The sequence below is a fragment of the Gossypium raimondii genome, chromosome 8 (genome assembly GCF_025698545.1).
Source record: "Gossypium raimondii isolate GPD5lz chromosome 8, ASM2569854v1, whole genome shotgun sequence".
NCBI lineage: Eukaryota > Viridiplantae > Streptophyta > Magnoliopsida > Malvales > Malvaceae > Gossypium > Gossypium raimondii.
Genome location: NC_068572.1, coordinates 37,670,892 through 37,692,338, shown reverse-complemented (window position 1 = coordinate 37,692,338; position 21,447 = coordinate 37,670,892). Strand labels below are relative to the sequence as shown.

Below are 21,447 nucleotides of genomic sequence, written 5' to 3'. Positions count from 1 at the left end.
AGAATATTTAAAATTACCTCAATTCCGGTATATGTCGGGGTCCTTTTTAAAATTCTAAAGGAACCTGGTCTTTTAAAATAAGAGAAAATCTTCAAATTTTAAAGAAACCTCCCAACTATTTAAAAACCATAATATATGTTCTTGGTCTAACCCTAAAACCCGTAAAAAGTCCATCCCATTTGTTTATTTTTCAATAGAAAACCAAAAAATTCCTCTTAGATATTCTTGGTGTTATGGTAATTTGAACATAAATCCACCTTACAAGTTGATCATTCCTCATTTAAGAGATGTTGGCTTTTATCACGTTAATCAAATTAGAGATTTTACTGTTATGTTGACATTTATTTTTGCTATCATTGAATAATGGAGATTTCGTGCAATGCCCCAAATTTTTGGTATAATAATTGGTACACATTATAAGAGTCGAAAAAGTACAAGGACGAAAGTAAGATTTGATCAAATAGAGAAAATGACATAATAATGATTATTGGATATGAAGATAATATGGAATATGTATTAGTGTTAAGGAAGTCTCACTAGACTAAATTGAATGAAAGTAAAGAGTATAGGGACTAAATTATAATTTTTATTTTACCAAAGACAAAATGACAAATTTAGCATATACCATTAATAGTTATGGATGATAAGTGTGAATTATGAAAAAAAATTGATGTGTCAAGTATCGTGAATGAAAATAAAGAAGGGTAATAAGTGATAAGGGGCTAAAGTGCAATTTTTCCATAAAGGGGTATTTTTTTTTCCATTTCATATGGAATTATTCTTTGGATATTATAATGATGAAATGTTACATTTTTTAGATTAATTGCGACCATTGGATGTGAGTAAAACCAAAGATTAAATAGGGACCACACATTTTTGCTGACCTTTTACCCAAATTTAATAATGAATAAAAGTGGAAAAGATGAGGATTTTCTCATCTTTCTCCTCCATTTTTGGCAACCATGGTTTGAATAGAGAGAAAAATTCCATCTTTTTAACACCCCTCACCTATCCCGACGCCCGGTATGAATAGGAGGTGCCACTAGAGCTCACACTTAACAAAATCTTGGAATTACTTAAAACTTTAAACTTTAAAACAATTTAATAAAACATAAAATCTAGATAAATACCTTTTGAGTCTTTAAAACATTTTAAAACCATTTAGTAACATTTTGTGCATCATTGGAAGTGTCCAGGGTCAAATTTGAGCTTTAGTGGGCTAAAAATACCCCAAGCGCATGTAGTGGCCCAAATTTTGGTGTTACGTCGGTACATAAATCCCATGTACCAATACCTTAGGTAAGGTATCAATACATAGGCCCTATGTACAGGTATTTTGCCTGGAATCTATAGCTTTCTAGCTACTAGCTGGCAACGTTTTGATACTTTTAATTTAGGTGCTAGAACCCTTAAGGCTAAAAACTAGACCAAATACACTTAAAACATGTCTCAACACTTTCATATCATTTCAAAAAGTCCTAATACATTATAGAACAAAACTTAAGCCCATTTAGGCTCAAATACACATCACAAGCAAATTCAAATTGAACAAGGAACAAAGGTTAATTAAGAATAACGAAAGGATTCACAACTTACATTTCAAATTTACAAATACAAATTCAATATAGTCTTTTATATACATGCTATGATTCATATAAAAATGACAACCAATGTAGTTATAAAATAAACTCAAATCTTGAAAGGTAATGTAATGCTCCTTAGCCGGGTTCGCAAGCTTCTCAGGCAAGTGCTTGACTTATACGTTTAATGTTTGAAAATGTGTCCATACTGTAGTAAACATTTAATTGTTTTTTATGTATTTGAAAGATAAATAAATAAAGTTAATTTCACATTTCACTATTATAATTTTTGTGTTTTTCTCTTTCATATTTTCATGCATAGCAAAATTGTGACAAGCAAATATTAGCTCATTGATTGTCGAAGTACAAACTGATGATAAGTGGCACTATAATAACGTTTACATTGCAAGAAAGACCACTTACTTCAGTAGATAATCTAAATGAGTTTGTAATCCCGTAATCAAAGTGATCATTTGATTCAAAAAAATAAGGATTATTAAGTCATCTATAATTCTAATTGGGGAGATGGCTAGTCTTGGGTACCAGAGCAATTGACTCCACGGGTAGAGACATAGATGTATTCATTGGAAGAATGATACATTGGATTAGACCCAAGATGAATTAATTCAAAATCTGTTTGTGAATTAATTCACTTGTGACATTCATGGTGTGATTTACCTAAATCTTGAGTTAGTCACTGACCATGTGTATGAAACTCATGTGCTTTGATATAAGTGGAGACTTATGTTCTAAAGATAATCGAGACCATAGTCTGTATGTTGGGTACATGACTTGTGTATGGCATGGCTTTACTAGAAATAATGGAATTCATATCTCGATTAAAGATTTAATGATACCCTCTCTTTGACATTGTGTGGATTGATAAATATGAAATGTGGTCATGGGTTGTTTGTTCTCGAATAAGCAATTTATCACAATCATTTGTTGATAGTGATTATATTAATCATTAAGAAGACACAATGGTGAGGATGAGATAAAATAAGATTACACTGAGTGAACAGATTTAACTCAAAGGCATCAAGGATATCATATAAGGGTAACACACACATGATGAGGTCATTTGACAAAGTAATTGGTTGAATTGCTTTCGTAAAAAGTATACAATAAGGAGTTTTCAATCATGGTACTTCTTGTGGACTGACTCTATGATTAAATAAATTGCGAATTATCGGAATGATGCTTCTGGACATAATTGCAATTACTCGAGCCTAATTGTATATGTCTGATTGATCCTTTCGCTAGCTCAACAAAAGCTCGATTGAACTGCATTTGAATCAAAAAAATTCTACAACTTTGGGAATAATTTAATTGAGTCGATTTATTCGATGTGAAATTAAATTAAACAGTTGTGAGAATTATTCAACTAGAGAATTTGATTAATTAATTTTCTTCAAAATTTAATTTGGAAGATCTAAGTGATTTTTGAGAAAATTAATTTTGATCAAGTAAAATTAAATTAACCAGATTAATTAAAATTAATATGATATTTTTGGGAATTAATTTTCAAGCCAGACAATTAGCCCAATGAGTAATTGAACTAGAAAATTGGACCTAAGATAAAAAAAATTGGGCCCAAGAACCCAAAATCGAGACTGAGACCCAAAAACTGATCGAACCGGACCTAGTATGAGAACTCAAGCCGACGGTCTAATGGTGCCGGTAGCATTCCGGTGGCTGGCGGGTGGTCTTTCAGCGGTTGAGTAGTGAAGGAATTACGCACTACTACTAGAACTCTACCAGATAATTTGATTTCAGATTACTATTCCAAAAATAATGTTATTTTAATAGTTTTAATATTAAATTAAATTTAATAATTATCTTGATAGTATTTTATTAATTTAATGTTAAAGTGATTGCCTTAATATTAAATTTAATTGAATATTTATCTTGTAGATAAATATTCTATTAATTTAATAGATTTAGCTTTAAATTTAATCTAATATTCATCTTTATAAGTATTATATTAATTTAATATTAAAGTGATTAAGTTTAATGATAGTTGAACTCTCTAAATTCTCCCTATATAAAGAGAGTAATGGGTCATTATTTTTATACACTTGAAGTCAAAAGAAAATTGTATAGAGAAAATTCTCCAAAGAAATTATTTCAGAAAAATTTTAGAGATATTTTTCTTATTTACAACTCGACCCAGTTTAAAGAAATTGCAAAATTTCCCTAATGGTAATTTTTTGGAAATTTTTTATTCGAAGATGACCCACACTCGGTAGACGTGAGCTTGAAGATAGTGGAGAAGACTACTTGGTCAAATCATTCATCCTAAACGTATCAAAAGGTACGATTTTGATTAAGTGTTTATTACTTTAGATATCACAACCAAGTTCTTGTTTTTTGAAAAAAATTTAAAACTTAGATTTTTCCTCAAATCTAGTTTCCACTATGTTTTCTAAAGTCGATTTTTCAACATTTAAACCACTAACATGTGAACTCGGTGATCTTAATAAGTACTCAAGGATAAACTTACTTATCCTATTCCATTATTAGTGTAGAGCCCCTTAGAATGAATTATTCATAGTTCTTTTGTCACACCCCAAAATTGAGACTAGAAGTTTTGAGGGTATTTTAGGAATTTTAGCCTATATGTGCTTGAAATTTCATAAGTTTGGTAACCGATAATGTTTTCGACAATGACTACTAGGAAATTAAACCAATTTTTGAAATTAAGTTTTAAATACCTTTAATTTTAGGAAGACGACTGATTTGTAACACGATCAAAACTGTGAGCATTTATATTGCAGTTTAGCAATTTTTTTTAAATTCAACCTAAAGAACCCCCACCTACAGTTTTGTTTCACAATAGTTTCTCCCTATTTCATTATTGTGTCGTCCCTTGCTTCCCAAGCTCCTCTCCTTCACTTTTTCTTCTTCAAACCTCAATTTCGTTGCTTCCCTTCATTTTCAAAGCATTAATCTTCATAAATCTTCAAGAAAACATCCTAAAACCTCATTAATTTCATCATCTTCTTCAAGAGTGGGTTTTCCCGAATTTGTGTCAAAGTTCATTTTTCTTCCATCGAAGGTAACAATTCATCTTTCTATTAGTTTTAAAAGATATCTAGACTTTTAAATTGAATGTATAGCCATTAAAATGCATGTTTTAAATGAAAGCCGAAAATTGAGTCGTTAATGGTGGATTTCGGGATTGTGGATTAAAATGTGGTTTCAAAGTGTTTTTAAAATTTTTTGAACATAGTTAGAAGGTTTCTAAAGTTACTTTGAAGTTTAATTAAAAAATTTTTTAATTTTAATGAATTTTCGTCATAATGGCCAAAACTTGTCGAAAAATGTCGATACCTTGAAATGTGTAGTTTTGTGTAGTTTAAAGGTTAGGAATTAGTCGTAGATGAATATGTAGATGAATGGAATTTGTTTAGTGCAAAAATATTAAGTGTAGGCCGAGATATTCAAATTTAAAGTTTTCTATGTCGAAGGTTTCGGTTAAAAGAGAACATAGCTTAGACTATTGTTTTTCACTATTTAAGGTGAGTTAATGACTGATTGTTGATTGTATGTTTGTGTGGTTTGTCTCATTAAAGTGTCAGAGTTAGTAGGAGCTTTAACAAGTAGAGACAAAGGCAAAGAAAAGCTTGTCTCAGCTTTCGACTTTCTGGCGAAATCGTATTTTTGGTGACTGTTTTGGAATCACTGCTTGTAGATGATTCATTGTGTATTTTGGAATTTAGAAGTAACCTAAACCCCTACTCTAAATTCCAAATGCAACTGTTCTCACGTCTATGACTAAATGTAATATATGTGTGCTTGTGCAATTGTAAAAATGTAAGCATATATGAGATGCTATGACATCTACTATAAGTTGCTGATGACTGTTGTGAAAGAAAATATATGGGTATGTTTTCATACCATGTGATAGTGATTATAATGTGAAAATGATGTGAATATGCAGTGAAAATGTGTGAAAAATTAGTAAGTAAATATGTGATAATAATGTGGATATTTTGGCCTTGTGATTTTATGAGCTATAGGATATAGTAGCATGCCATAGGATTGTGAGTACTCACCTTTGTGATATGATTTTTGGGGCGTTGAGGCCTAGGGACAATTTTTGGAGAGATAAGGAATGTGAGCTAAGCTCCATTTACTGAGATATGTGTGTTTGGTGTGTTGGAGAGTGTTAGCTATATGCTTCACTTATGGGACGTGTTCGACTCTACAAGTCATTTTGGTGTGCTGGAGATCCGTGCATCCGATGAGTGGTGATAGAGTCCGCTTTATGTTTCATAACCTCAAGAGTCAAACTATCATAAAATTTGACTAAATGTGGTTAAATGTGATTTATATGTGGTGTAACATATGCTTAAATATTCATGTGGGTAATGTGTAAAAGAATTTATGAAAGATGATTAAACGTGTAAATGTGACATAAGAGTTGAAGATGTTATGAATATGTTGTATGTCTATTTCGTTGTTGCATAATGACTTATTTACGTAGTGGTTATTCTAAGCACTCATTGAGCTTGTTAAGCTTACCCACTCCTTTTTAACCATTGCAGATAAGTAGTGTCGATGTGAGTGGTGTGGTCTCGAAGGGTGATCCAAGCTAGAAAATTTAGTTGCTTTTAGTAGGTGTTCTTTTCATTATTTGTGTTTTGGGAATAAAAGGCAATGTGGTAGACTTTATGTTGGTTTTTCTATGATTCTTAGTCGGTTACATGCCTATTATGCTTGGAAACTGTGGACTTAAAATATGATGTTTGGGACTATTATTTGGGACATTTTGGTGCTTAATTTATGTGGTATTTGATGTATGATGTTAGAGAATGGTTTGGAATGATCTACGTGATGTTATATGCTGAGTTTTTAAGGTCTGGAAAAGAGGTATTGATATTTGGGCTTTAAAACTGATACCTCTGAAATTTTCGTAGTGCAAGAAGCCAGTTTTGCTAGTCGATATTGATATTTTATCTCGAGTATCGATACTCAGGATCAAATTATCGATACTTCGTCAGTGGTACCAATATTTTCTTAAAGCTGGGTTTTAATACGAGAAAAAGTAAGCTAATTTGGTATCAAATTTCCAAGCGGTATCGATACCACTTGAGAAAATTATCAATACCACATTGCCAATATCGAAACCCAAGTAACAGTTTTGGGGAATTTTTCTATATGGTCCTATGCATGTTTAGTGCTTGTTTTATGATTATTCAATGAATGTTTAGCATGATTCAACTTCCTTGGAGTGTGAATGACATACGTTTTGTATAAATGTCATAATAATAAAGGAAACAAAAGGATGTATGTTTAATAAAGTGTCGACTATTTTTGTAGCGATGTGAGACAGTGGTGTAGCAACCTGTTCTCAGGCTCGACGATCGACCCGGGTATATGGTGTTACATGCGGTGGTATCATAGCCTGGTTCAATAACACTCAAACCTAGGTTATTGTTGTTGATATGTTGATTGAGGTTTCCAACCCATGGATTTAAAAATCCAAGTAAGTAAATTATTCGGGCTCGACGATGTGGGGTAGGAAGGGGAACAAATTGCCTTTTAATCCAAAATTTTTCTTGCAGGAATGAAACTTGGATGATTTCCTCCGCCACTCACACCTCTTTATTTTTTTGTGTATGATAGAGTAGTTCGATATGCCTACTAGACATGTGAATGTGAGAGCTAGTACTCAAGAGGATGGTACATCCTCTGCACCTATTGTGTCACCGTATAGAGTGAATGTTACGTGTAAATATAATGTGCAAGTGTGCAAGTATACATGTCGAATCAAGTAATATAATGATAAGAAAGATTGTCTCCACAGGGATTTGATAGGATTAACTTGGTTAAGTTGCTGTTATGAAGTATGTGAATTATGCTAAGGCAAAACAATGAAAGAAATGCAATGGTAATTAAAATAATGATGACGTGCGCAATATGTAAACAAAAAATATTTAAAAATATTCTATGGCAAAGATACCAAGACAAAAGTGAGAGGGTCTACGCTGTTGAACGGGAAGGCTGGGATTACTAGGAATCAACCCTTATAAACCAATAATACCTCGAAAAATTATTAATCAACTTACTGTTCAGAATGGATTGACAATGGTCTGCTTCTTTCGAGAGCAAGACCTAAGGATACCTCACGTAAGGAAATATATGTCTATAGACCTCAGATGTGATTCCCAATACTGATTACTCTTCACTCTATACGAACGCTTCTCAATGTCTAGAGATTACTATGGGCGTTTTGTTAAACACCCACTCATATTAATCAATTGTAGTCCAACTACCCTAAACTTTTCAAAATTAGATTATGTTTATAAGCATATTGTGCATTTATTTACGTCTAGAGACTTCATGCATGCAATTCAAAAGAACAAATTGAATGAAACAATAAAATAGATCACATCTAAGCTTCAACTTAATGGAAAATTAAAATATCATCTAGTAATCCCAGCCCGATAAGATTTAACTCATGGATTGGTTAATCAATTCAGAATTCAAAATATCATTCAACATCTTCAACAATTAATTTCGTAAAGAAGCAATATAAGAAGATAAAGGAAGAACTTAAGGAAGCTTTCGCCGATCTAGCCCTCAACTCTGGTGGCCCAATTTCTTGCAAAGACTAGGTTGACTGCCTTCTTCTTCTCCCTCGACTTCTGCTCTGTTGCTTAGCCTCTACTGCTACCCTCGTTTTTTCCTCAAGATCTCTCCCCCAAAAAAGTTTCTTTAGAAGGCCCCTTTTCCCTAGAGTTCCTTTCTTTTATTTTTATTTTTTATACGATAGGTCCCTCAGCCCATGCTTTTTCACCTTCTCTTTTCAGGTAGATTTTCTGGTAAAAATACAGTTGGAGCTGGTACACGTTGAGTGCTGACTCGATGTCTTACTGGCATTGCCATGGCATTAGTGTTGGCAAACTGACCAACCTATTGACATGACAAAACTTCACTCTTTTACTTCATTTTCCTCACTCTACACCTGTCACCCAAACAACAAACAAATCCTTTCCACCCACAAGTAAAAGTAACTTATAATAACATTTAAGCCCAGTCCAAGCTGTATAATGCAATGTTCTAAACATATACTAATATAATATCATAAAATGCACAACTAAATTCACCTAAGTACAAGTATTTAACCAAGTCTAAAGGCCTTCAATATAAATTTTTTCAAGAGTTATCACACCCCCAAACCTGAGTTATTGCTTGCCCTCAAGCAAAATATGCATGAATGAAAGAAATGCAATAGCAACATAATTACCTTTGTATTGTCAAACCGTATAGAGCATATTTTTGTACTTCAATTCTCAACAATCTTTTGTGTCTAAAATTTTTTTCAAGCTTCATAAGCTTATTTAGCAAAGGTAGTGCAAAAAAATTGTCCTAAAAATAAAAATTCTAAGTCTTCATGCAATTTTGACTATATCAAGTGTCTCCTAAATTACTTAGTTCATCTTTTAACCAAATTCAATTTTCTTTATAAACTTGGCATCTTATATACTTTAATATGTATATATCTATTTATTATATATTTTTCAACTAGTGGATTCATCTCATCACATGGTTCTTTGGCTCGACAATCACAGTGGAGCATACACCGAATTGCTGACTACTTAATCATGTCATGATTTGAATGAGATTCACTCATGAAGCGAAGGCTTTTAACTTAGAAGATGGATGGAGCAAACAACTACCTCCTTAGCTACTTAGCCTATTACTACAGTGGAGTGCCCCTTAACTATTTCTTCTTCTTCTTTTTTACACATTCTTACTTAAACTTGCTTTTCTAATCAACAATACAATGGAGCAAAAAAAATGTTGCTGACTTATTCGGTAATTTCAAGCATTAGAGTGTTGGAGTGTTTCAAGGCATTTCGTTGATTTTTCTCTTGATTTTACTTAAACTTTGCAACTTTATTCGTTATTGAGTATTGTCCTTTTACTGAATTTAGCTTCAAGAATCTCTAAGTTTATTAAAAGCAACTTATTATAGACACATTACAATAAGAGTTAGGGTATTGTATTTTTAAAGGTAAATTTTCAAGCAACTATCCTAAGCTAAAATCACCTAATCCGCTATCACAATTTTCTAGGTTTATTAAAGAATTAATTTCCTCATCGAACACCACAAAGAAACATATACTCATCATAGTCTAAACAGTCATTGGCAATTATGTGTCATGGAAAATTGAATGAAAAAATGAACAAAAATACTAAAATGAACATACTTAACTAAATATCTAATGCATAATGCATCCTAGATGCACAACACACCCCCAAACTTAAAGGATGCATTGTCCTCAATACATGAACAGACAAGAAAAATAAAGGCAAAAAATATATATACAAAAAATTATATGAAAAAAATTATTAATGCAGGATGTTATAAAATAAAAAAAAAGACATAAAAATTTGAGCTAAGTTTTTGTTGTTACTTTAATTTGTACGGGTGGATTTGCGTGCAGCATGCTTGTAGCACAACTTTTGTTTCAACATATTGACTGGCACTTCCTCCTCATCATCACCAAATTTGGTGATATCATCAATGAGCTGATTGATCTCTCGATCTTGTGGAAACATAAGTTCAGTCAATGGAGGTGGGAAAGTAGCAATGCTATCCATTTGTGGTGTAGGAGTTGGAGTTGTTTCTACTCCTTCCTCATTATCAATCTCAATACTGACTGATTCAATATTTTTTCTTCTGCAGGTTCCTCTACTTCTTGACTTTTAGTATCAGGGTGTGTGGGGATAGGGTCTTTCGCATCGACCTCTGCTTCTCCTTCCCCTTCCTCTTCAGTTGCATGGAGTTCCTTGGGAAAGCTAGAAAATAGAGGCCTAGGCTTGGTGAAGTTCTTTTGAAGGAACCTCTTTATGGCAGCATATTTCCTTTCCACATAGGCCCAGAATATGGCTATTTGTTCTTGTACCCATGCCAAGTCTGTAGCAATCCGCAGTTGCTGAGTCTCAAATAGATTGAGTCATTTGTGCAACTTCTCAAATGAGTTGAGCACTTCTCAAATATACTGTTAGTAGTAGAGGGGTGGTGCTGTGGCACAGATTGGGGTAGAAGAAGTAGTAGCAAAACCAATAGGTTGGTGCCGCCACAAATCCTTCCCTGAAATCTTCGTAATAATTTGTTTTGTAATGGCCCCTTTCTTTGGGGTGACATCTTCATTGGCTTGAATAGACACATTCACACGCTGGCACAGTGCGGTGATGAGAGAGGGAAAATTAAGGCTCCTTGCATTCTTCTAGGCGCACTGATGGACGTCTTTGAATATGATTTTTCCCACATTCATCTTCCTCCCTTTTATGATGGAATGGAGTAGCAACATCTGCTCCTTAGAAATTGTGGAGTTATGAGTTGAAAGAACTAGCCGTGTCTTAAAGAAGTGGTACCAAACCCAATAGTTTGGTTTCAAAAAGGCCCTTTCCACGTGTAACAATCTTGTCTTAACACTGTCCACTTAGTACCTACTATACACAAGTCTTGAAGCACCTAAATCAGACCATCAGCGGTGATTGTAGCGGCAAACTGGTTATGCTCATCTTGGACAGTAGAAAGGCCATACTGCACATTGATAGTTTCTTCATCAAACATCACCAAGGCTCCCCGCACATAAATAAAAGCATTGTTGGGAGAAGTAAGGTGAGCGTAGAACTCACGAACCACCTTTATCAAAACATCCTCTGGATGCAACAAGAAAATCTGTCATCCAATTATTCTACCACAGAAGAAATAGACTTATCATATTCCATAAAGGGTTCGTCTTGAAAAAGGAATCTTTCTTCCAAGAAAAAAAGACGCTTGGAGATATTGTGTGTGTATCGGTCTTCCGCTGCTTGGTTGAAAAACTTACATTATGGCGTAGCAGATGGTTGTAGAGTAAAACATCTAGCCATTAGGATAAGGTAGAGTAAATGTTAGATGAAAAAGGTGAAAACCTTCAGGAGTAGAAGAAACACAAGTAAGTTTGGAGAGAAAGAAAACTTAGGTTAACTGTAAAAGAAGTTGAAACGATTAAGGTAAAAGAAAAATAAAATGATGGTAAAGTAATGGTGTGACGTGGATGAGTGGATGAGCAATAATGATGGCCTGACTGTGGTGTGATTGAAATTGGAAGGAAAGTAAAAATATGATTGGAGGAAAATAGAAGGGAAAATTCCAATGGGCTAATGGGTAATTTATGAAGCCCAACCCCTCTTCTTCCAGCAAGAAAACAAACATACCTGGAAAACAAAAGGAATAGAATTTATTAAACTAAGCAAATGAAAGAACTAATAAAAAATTTAATTCGAGAAAAAATAAAGCAAAAAGAACTATCGAGATGCATAAGTTAAACATCTCAGAGATCAATGGACTGTTTATTTCGAGTCACAGGAGCGCCCTAATAATGCTTCAAGCATTGTCCATTGAATTTGAATGTAGTCTCAGTCCTTATATCTTTGACATCCACAGCTCCATAAGGATATACGCAGGCTACTTCAAAAGGTCCTAACCAGCGAGATTTTAATTTGCCATGGAACAATTTGAGCCTAGATTTGAACAACAACACCTGTTGTCGAGGCATAATCCTGTTGTCATGTCAGTGCTCGGTCTTCTCCTTGTACAATATGGCATTTTCATATGCTTCAACTTGGAATTCTTCCATTCCATTAAGCTCTAGTTACCTTTTATGGCCAGCAGCGATCCACTCCACATTTAGCTTTTTAATGGCCCAAAATGCTTTATGCTCTAGCTCAATGGGTAGGTAACATGGCTTCCCACAAACAAGCTTAAAAGGTGACATCCCCAATGGTGTTTTGAATGTAGTGTGATAAGCCTACAAAGCTTCATCCAATCTAGATAACCAATTCTTGCGAGTTGGGTTCACCACTTTTTCCAGGATCTGCTTAATTTCTCTGTTAGAAATTTCAGCCTGTCCATTTGTCTGGGTTGATATGTCGTTGCAATCCCCATACCTATGCAAGGCATTAGCAACTAATTTGCAATCAAAATTAAAGCTTTCATCACTGATAATTGTGCAAGGTGTACCAAATCTTGTGAAGATATTTTTGTGAAAGAATTTTATTACTGACATGGCATTATTAGTAGGGAGAGCTACAGCTTCAACCCACTTTGAGACATAATCCACTACCACAAGTATGTATCAGTTGCCTGAGGAAGGTGGAAATGGACCCATAAAATCTAGTTTCCATACATCAAACAACTCAATCTTCAGGATATTTTGTAGTGGCATTTCAAGTCGCCTAGATAAATTACCTGTTCTTTAACAACGGTCACATGACTGATAAAATTCATGAGTTGAATAGACTTGACCAACAAAAGCTAGATTGGAGAACCTTGCCAGTAGTTCTCATTCCTCCGAAATGTCCTCCGTAAGGAGTGGTGTGACAATGTTGCAAGATGCTATGAATCTCATCATCAGGAACACATTTTTGAATAATCTAGTCAGCGTAATGCTTGAATAGGAAAGGCTCATCCCAATAGTAATGCCTGGAATCATGAAGACATTTTTTTCTTCTTTGGCTATTGAAATTAGGGGGCATCAACCCACTCACTAGGAAATTCACAGTATCAGCATACCAAGGTAATGTCGTGGCAACCAACAGTTGCTCGTCTGGAAAATCTTCTTTTATAAGTTGAGCATTGCCATCTTCAAGTCCTTCTTCTAATCATGACAAGTGATTAGCCAATTGATTCTTGGTCCCTTTTTTATCTCTAATTTCTAAATTGAATTCCTACAACAACAGTATCCACCGGATCAACCTTGGCTTGGCATCTTTCTTGGTTACTGAATACTTGATAGCAAAGTGGTCTGTATAGACTGTGGCCTTGGTACCAACTAGATAAGATATGAATTTATCGAACGCGAATACCACAACCAATAACTCTTTTTTAGTGGTGGTGAAATTGAGTTACGCGTCGATCAGGGTCCTGCTTGCATAGTATATAGCATGAATAACTTGTCTTTCTTTTTCCCCAACACTGCACCTACGGCAAAGTAACTGACGTCACACATAAATTCAAATGGTAGTGTCCATTTCAAAGCTATAACAATAGGTGTTGTTACCAGCCACTTCTTTAATTCTTTGAAAGCTCGCAAATAGGGTTCATCAAGGTTGAAAGGTCTATTATGCTCTAGCAATGCACACAAGGGTTTGGATATCTTTGAGAAATCCTTAGTAAATCTTCTATAAAATCCTGCATGGCCTAAGAAACTCTAGATACCTTTTACACTGGTAAGAGGTGGCAATTTGTCTATCACCTTGATTTTGGCTTTGTCAACTGCAATCCCTTGTTGTGATACTTTATGTCCCAAAACAATACCTTCACAAACCATGGAGTGGAATTTTTCTCAATTTAAAATTAGATTTGTTTCTTCATAACGACAAAAAACCAACTCTAATTTTTTTAAGCAGCCCTTAAAGGTATTGCCAAACATAGAAAAATCATCCATGAAGATTTCAAAACAAAATTCCACCATGTCAGAGAAAATTACCATCATACAATGCTAAAATGTTGTCGAGGCATTAGACAACCCGAACGGCATTAGTCTAAACACAAAAGTTTCGTATGGACAGGTGAAAGTGGTCTTCTCTTGGTCATTCAGAGCTATGGTGACCTGGTTATACCCTTAATAACCATCCAAGAAGCAGTAGAAGGCTTTCCCAGCTAATCTATCTAACATTTGATCGATGAATGGTAAGTGAAAATGGTCCTTCCAATTTGCCCTGTTAAGATTATGATGGTCCATGCATACTCTCCATTCCGTAACAGTACGAGTAGGTATGAGCTAGTTGTTATCATTGCTAACCACTATGACAACTCCGTTCTTGGGTACATATTGTACAGGACTCACCCTCGAGCTATCAGAAATAGGGTATATAATCCCAACATCAAGCCATTTGATAATCTCCTTCTTGAAAACTTCCTTCATGATGGGGTTCAACCTTCTTTATTGCTCAATAGAATTGCTATGTCAATCCTCCAACAAAATTTTATGCATGCAGACAGCAAGGTTGATTCCCTTGATGTCAACAATTGCCCATCCTAATGCCTTCTTAGATCACCGGAGAACATCTACCAACATGGCCTCTTGGTCAGGTGTCAACTCTGTCGAGATAACTACTGGGAAAATGTTATTGTCTCCCAAATAGGCGTACTCTAAATGCAACGGTAGAGGCTTTAACTCCAATGTGGAAGGTTCCTCTACAGAAGGTTTAGGAAGTTCGAAAGAACGATTGTATAAATCCAAGGATTCAAACTTCTTCCCTGGTCTATCCACAAGTTGTTTGTTCTCCATAAGTTCACCAAGGTTTTCAAAAATTTATGCTTCACTCAACTCAGGTGAATTTTTCCCCTCACCAGACTTGTTATGGCAAAATTTTGCAAACTCCTCCTCCACTGCTGTTTCTATTAACCCAATGGCATGGCATTCCTCATTCTCATCAGCACATTTCAAGGTATCAAATACATTGAAGGTGATTTGATGATCTTTTGCCCTCATGGTCAATTCACCTTTTTGTACATTAATAAAAGTTCTGCCTGTAGCAAGAAAAGGTCTTTCAAGAATAATAACCACATCTTTGTCAGGTTCACATTCTAAAATAATGAAATCGATTAGCAAAATAAACTTATCTACTCTTATCAACACGTCTTTAATTGTACCTTCCAAATGTGCATAAGATTGATCAGCTAGCTGTAGCATGACTATTGTGGGTCTTGCCTTCCCAATTCCTAGTTTCCTAAAGACAAACATAGGTATTACATTTATACTTGCTCCTAAATCACATAATGTCTAACCAACATAATGATTTCGAATTGAATAAAGGATAGTAAAACTCTCTGGGTCCTTCAACTCCGGAGGCAATTTGTTCATCAACATCGTTATGCACCCTTTAATGAGAGCAACAGTTTCAAATTCTCCCAATCATTGCTTCCTTTACAATATATATTTCATGAATTTCAAATAATTGGCCATTTGTTCCGAAGCTTCTACTAATAGTATGTTGATATAGAGTTGTTCCGAAGCTTCTACTAACATGGTCTTCATCATAATATACACATGATAGCTTGGTTGATTTCATCTCCTGAATTGTAGTTAGTTTCTTCATTTTCTTGATCATACTAGCTAAAGATGATACTTGAGTTGTTAATGAAGTGGTTGCACCGAGCTCCATGCCACCAGCAGTTCTCCAGCAACTTGAGTAGTAGGATATTGATAATCATTTTTGGCGATCAACTCCAAAATCTCATATGTTTTGTTATAGGATTTATCTAACAAAGTATCATTAGCAGGAGCATCAACTACCATCCTTGTACGCGCATTCAATCCATTATAAAATATTTCCATTTGAGTTCAGTGCTAAAACCCATGCATTGGACATTTTTGCAGTAATTCTTTAAATCTTTCCCAATCTTTGTATAATGTTTAATCCTCTGATTGCCGAAAAGATGTGATATCATTTCTCACTTTGGCATTCATGTTTGGCAATCCACTAAAATATCCTACTATTTGCAACATTTGAAACATCACCGGTTTCAACTTGAAATGTTGAACTTGTATGTGCAGTCTGACTATCCCTGGATTAAAATCATCCAAAATTGGAACAACATGGTCACAAATTGGCCTATCTCGATCATCTATCACACGATGAATAGGAAGATTAACATCTCGACCATTCAGATGTAATGGATCTTCCATACCAGGATCATTCCCGTTCCTAGCCATATATTGCAATTATCATCTCCTTCTTCTCAAATTTCTTTCGATCTTTGGTTCAAAAGGATATTTATCATTAGCACGAATGCCTCTTCTCATATAATGATAGAAAATTTGGAAAATTTAAAGACAACTAAGTAAATAAAACTAATGGAATTAGATAAGTAGTAAAAAAAAACCAAATTTCACCAAATTTTTTATCCCCCGCAACAGAACCAAAAACATGATACGTGTGAATATAATGTGCAAGTATACACGTCGAATCAACTACTAAAATGATAAGTAAGATCATCTCCATAGGGATTGGAAAGGATTAACTTGGTTAAGTTGCTGTTATGAAGTATGTGAATTATGCTAAGGCAAAACAATGATAGAAATGCAATGGCAATCAAAATAATGATGATGTGCGCAATATGTAATAAAACAAATATTTAAAAATATTCTATGGTAAAGATACCAAGATAAAAGTGAGAGGGTCTACGTTGTTGAATGGAAAGGCTGGGATAGGAATCTACCCTTATAAACCAATAATGCCTCGGCAAATTCTTAATCAACTTACTGCTCTAAATGGATTTAAAATGGTCTGCTTCTTTCGAGAGCAAAACCTAAGGATACCTCACTTAAGGAAATATATGTCTATAGACCTTAGATGTGATTCCCAGTATTGATTACTCTTCACTCTATACGAACGCTGCTCTATGTATAGAGATTGTTATGGGCATTTTGTCGAACACCCATTCATATCAATTAATTGTAGTCCAACTAACCTTACCTTTTCAAAATTAGATTATGCTTCTAAGCATACAATTCATTCATCTATGTCTAGAGCCTGCATACTTGCAATTCGAAAGAACAAATTGAATGAAATAGTAAAATAGATCACATCTAAGCTTCAACATTAATGGAAAATTAAAGTATCATCCAGTAATCCCAACCCGATAAGATTTAACTCATGAGTTAGTTAACCAATTCAGAATTCAAAATATCATTCAATAATTAATTTCGTAAAGAAGCAATTTAAAAAAATAAAGGAAGAACTTAAGGAAGCTTTCGTTGATCTAGCCCTCAACTCTAGTGGCGCATTGTCTTGCAAAGACCAGGTTGGCTGCTTCTTCTTCTACCTCGTGTTATACTCTGTGGCTCAGACCCTACTGCTACCTTCATTTTTTTCTCAGGATCTTTCCCCCAAAAAAGTCTCTCAAAAAGCTCCATTTTCCCTAAAGTTCCTTCCTTTCTTTTTTATTTTTTTCTACGGTAGGTCTCTCAGCCCATGCTTTTTCACCTCCTCTTTTTAGGTAGATTTTCTGGTAAAAATACAGCTGGGACTAGTACATGTTGAATGCTAACTAGGTATCTTACTGCCATTACTATAGCATTAGTGTTGGCAAACTGACCAACTTTTTGCCACGGCAAAACTTCACTCATTTACTTCATTTTCCTCATTCTGCACCTACCACTCAAACAACAAACAAATTCTTTCCTCCCACAAGTAAAAATAACATATAATAACATTCAAGCCCAGTCCAAGCTCCATGATGCAATGTTCTAAACATATACTAATATAATATCATAAAATGTAACTAAATTCACCTAAGTACAAACAATTAACCAAGTCTAAAGGCATGATATATAACTCTTTTCAAGAGTTATAACAAACATACCTCATGAGGGTGTAGGCCCTCTGATGGAAGTGATAATTAGAGTGTTTCAGCAAATTCCTGGTGCTAACCCTGTACCTATAAATCGTGGTTTATCGCTGGAACATCTTTGGGTGTTAGGTGGTAAAGAGTTTTCTACGTTAAAAGGATCGATTCAACCATAGTTAAGTTATGGTTGGAGGGAGTTTAAAAGATCCTCGAGCAGATGTCCTATTCTAACGAGGAGAAATTGGGTTGCATAATGTCCTTACTCGACGGTAAAGCTCATCGTTGGTGGAATACAGTTAAGAAAGGTGCAACTACTGATCGTCTGACTTGGGATTACTTTCTTGAGGTATTTAGGGGGAAGTTCATGCGTGAGCAGTATATGAAAGCTCGTAGGTAGGAATTTTTGGACCTTGTGCAAAGTGGTTTGTCTGTGGCTAATTGTGAGGCAGAGTTTGTGCAGCTTAGCCAGTATGCTCCTGAAATGGTTTTTGACTAAGAATTACCATTGTAAGAGGTTACATTTTGGGCTCAATTGAGAGATTCGAGTTTACTTGGTGGCCCAAAATACAGAATTGTTTGATGAGCTTGTGGAAAAAGCCAAAGCTGTTGAGGAGACTTTGCTTGAGCCAGCTCATTCTGTGGTGGTTGAGACTAGTAAGAGGGCTTCTAATGATGCTCCTAGACTACCGTCCAAAAGAGGGTGGGATAATTACAGTTTTGGTAGGGGTGAGAGACGTGGGTCTCGAGTCAATCTAAACAGTAGAGTAACATTGTGGCTAACAATAGTGGTTCAAATGGTGGTTCTAAATGGCCACTTTGTACGCATTGTGATCATAGGCATCCTAGGGAGTGTGGTAAGTTCACAAGTGGTTGTTGTAAGTGTGGTTTGAAAGAATAGTTTTTGAGGGATTGCCCGAATAAATTTGAGGTTTCACAGACTCAGAGTTTTGCACCTGTTTGTGCTCGTGCTAGGGGCCAAGGTCATGTTAGAGGTAATGAGAGATTAGTTGGACAGCAAATTGTTGCTCACATTGTTGCTTCGCAAGTTGAGTCTGGAGGTCTAGCTTGGGTTTATGCTATTAGGGAACCTAAGGATCAAGATCCAACTGATGTTATTGTAGGTACTTTCTTTTTGCAATCTATTCTATTATTTTCCTTAGTTGATTCTGGTTCTATGCATTCGTATATTCTAAGTGAATGAGCTTGTAAGTTCGGTATTCCTATAGAGATTATTGATTTGGTTATGATTATAATTAGTTCCTTTAGGGATAGTGTCGTTGTGAATAAAGTTTATCATAGATGCCCCCTTATGATACAAGGGCATGTTTTCTCTATGGATCTCATGGAATTACCATTTTATGGTTTTGATGTTATTTTAGGTATGGACTAGTTGACTCATTATAAGGCTAAGGTAGAGTTTGAAATGAAGTGAACTATTTTGAGGAATAGTGACGGGTTGGAAATTGTTGTAGTTGGTGAAAGACCAAGATTTTTGTCTAATGTAGTTTCGACAGTGAAGGCTAAAAAGATATTGTGGAAAGGTTGTGAAGCCTACTTAGCTTATGAGATGAATTTGGTTAGTAAGGAGTTGAGAGTTTAGGATATTCGCATTGTTAAGGATTTTCCTAATGTGATTCATAAAGAGTTGTCTGGTTTGCTATCAGATCGTGAAGTCGAGTTTGGTATTGAGCTCTGCCTTGGTACTGCACTGATGTCCATTGCACCTTATCCCATGGCACCAAAGGAACTCAAAGAGTTAAAGATTCAATTGCAAGAATTGTTAGATAGAAGGTTCATTCAACCGAGTGTTTCATCGTGGGGTGCACCGATTTTATTTGTGAAGACCAAAAATGGTACAATGAGGATGTATATTGATTATAGGCAGTTGAATAAGTTGACTGTTAAGAATAAGTATCCTTTACCTCGAATTTATGACTTGTTTGATCAGTTTTGAGGTGCAACGGTGTTTTCAAAGATTGACTTAAGATATGGGTATTATCAGTTGAAGGTAAAGGAGTCTGATGTTTTGAAAACCACTTTTAGGACTCAGTATAGGCATTATGAGTTCTTGGTGATGATGTTTGGTTTAACGAATGCTCATGTGGTGTTCATGGATTTAATGAACCGAGTACTCCATTCATACTTGGATTAATTTGTGGTTGCCTTTATTGACGACAATTTGGTGTATTCTCGTTCTGAGGAGGATCATGATAAGCACCTTAAGTATTTGCTTGCTAAGTTAAGTAAGTGCAAATTTTGGCTTAAGGAAGTTGCGTTTTTAGGACATATGGTGTTCGATAGAAGGGATTCGAGTGGATCCTAATAATATTGAGGCAATCTTGAGTATCATCCTCGCAAGGCAAATGTTCTTGATGATGCTTTAAGTAGGAAATCGATGTTAGAGTTGAAAGCTACGTTTGCGCACTTAAGTTTGGCTAGTGATGGTGGTTTGTTAGCTGAACTTCAAGTGAGGCCTACTTTGGCTCAACAAATTAAGAAGAAACAACCATTAGATGGAGATTTGTTGAAGAGGATTTGTCAAGTTGAGCAAGTTGTTAATGGAGACTTTGATGTTGATGCAGGAGGTATTTTGAATTTTCGAGGTAGATTGTGTGTGCCGCAAGATGTGGATTTAAGACAAGTGATCCTTACCCAGACGCATAGTAGTCCTCAAGCTATCCATCCAGGTAGTGGTAAAATGTATCATGATCTCTGTGAGGTTTATTGGTGGCCTGGGTTGAAGCGTGATTTTATGAATTTCGTAGCTCGATGTTTGGTCTATTAAAAGGTGAAAGCAAAACATCAATTTCATTCAAGTTTGTTGCAATCGGTTGTGTTTCTTGAATGGAAGTGGGAAAAGATCACTAGGAATTTCTTTTTGGGTTTGCCTTTGACGCCATCGAAGAAGGTTTCGATTTGGGTTATAGTTCATCAGTTTTCAAAGAGTGCGCATTTCTTGGCAGTGCGTACCAATTATTCTTTACAGAATTTGGAAAAGTTGTACATTGTAGAGAGTGTACGTCTTTATAGAGTTTCGATTTCTATCATCTCCGATAGAGATCCATTTTATGTTGAGGTTTTGGAAGAGTTTGCAAGAGGCTTTAGGGCCAAATCTTACTTTCAGTACAACTTATCACCCCCAAACTAACAGCCAATCTTAAAGGGTAATTCAAGTGTTAGAAGATATGTTGCGAAGCAATATGGCTGAGTTCAATGGTAGTTGAGAGCGATATTTGCCTTTAGTAGAGTTTGCTTACAACAATAGTTTTCAATCGAGTATTCGCATGACATCATTTGAAGCATTGTATGGTAGGAAGTGTAGGACTCCTTTGTGTTGGATGGAATTAGATAATAAAAAAAGGGTCGTTGGACCGTAGTTTGAGAGACGGAAGCGAAAGTGAAGTTGATATGTGAGAGGTTGAAAGCAGCAACATATAAAAAGAAATCTTATGCGAATTTGAAACATTGAGAGATCAAGTTTCAAGTTGGTGATAAGGCGTT

At 35.1% G+C, this 21,447-nt stretch overlaps 1 protein-coding gene across 1 annotated transcript; it reads left to right on the top strand.

The window, feature by feature from the left end:
* The first annotated feature begins 20,341 nt into the window (after positions 1-20,341).
* On the top strand, positions 20,342-21,094 carry LOC128043037 (uncharacterized). Its single transcript, XM_052634835.1, has 2 exons — positions 20,342-20,665; positions 20,798-21,094. Exons 1-2 carry the CDS (start codon positions 20,342-20,344, stop codon positions 21,092-21,094), a joined length of 621 nt encoding a protein of 206 aa, XP_052490795.1.
* The last annotated feature ends 353 nt before the right edge of the window (positions 21,095-21,447 follow it).

Bases quoted from the DNA above. Each gene is read 5' to 3' on its own strand.
- LOC128043037 (XM_052634835.1), top strand. From the start codon at position 20,342: ATGTTAGAGTTGAAAGCTACGTTTGCGCACTTAAGTTTGGCTAGTGAT. The intron at 20,666-20,797 runs GTTTATTGGTGG...CTTGAATGGAAG, and splicing joins TGTATCATGATCTCTGTGAG to TGGGAAAAGATCACTAGGAA.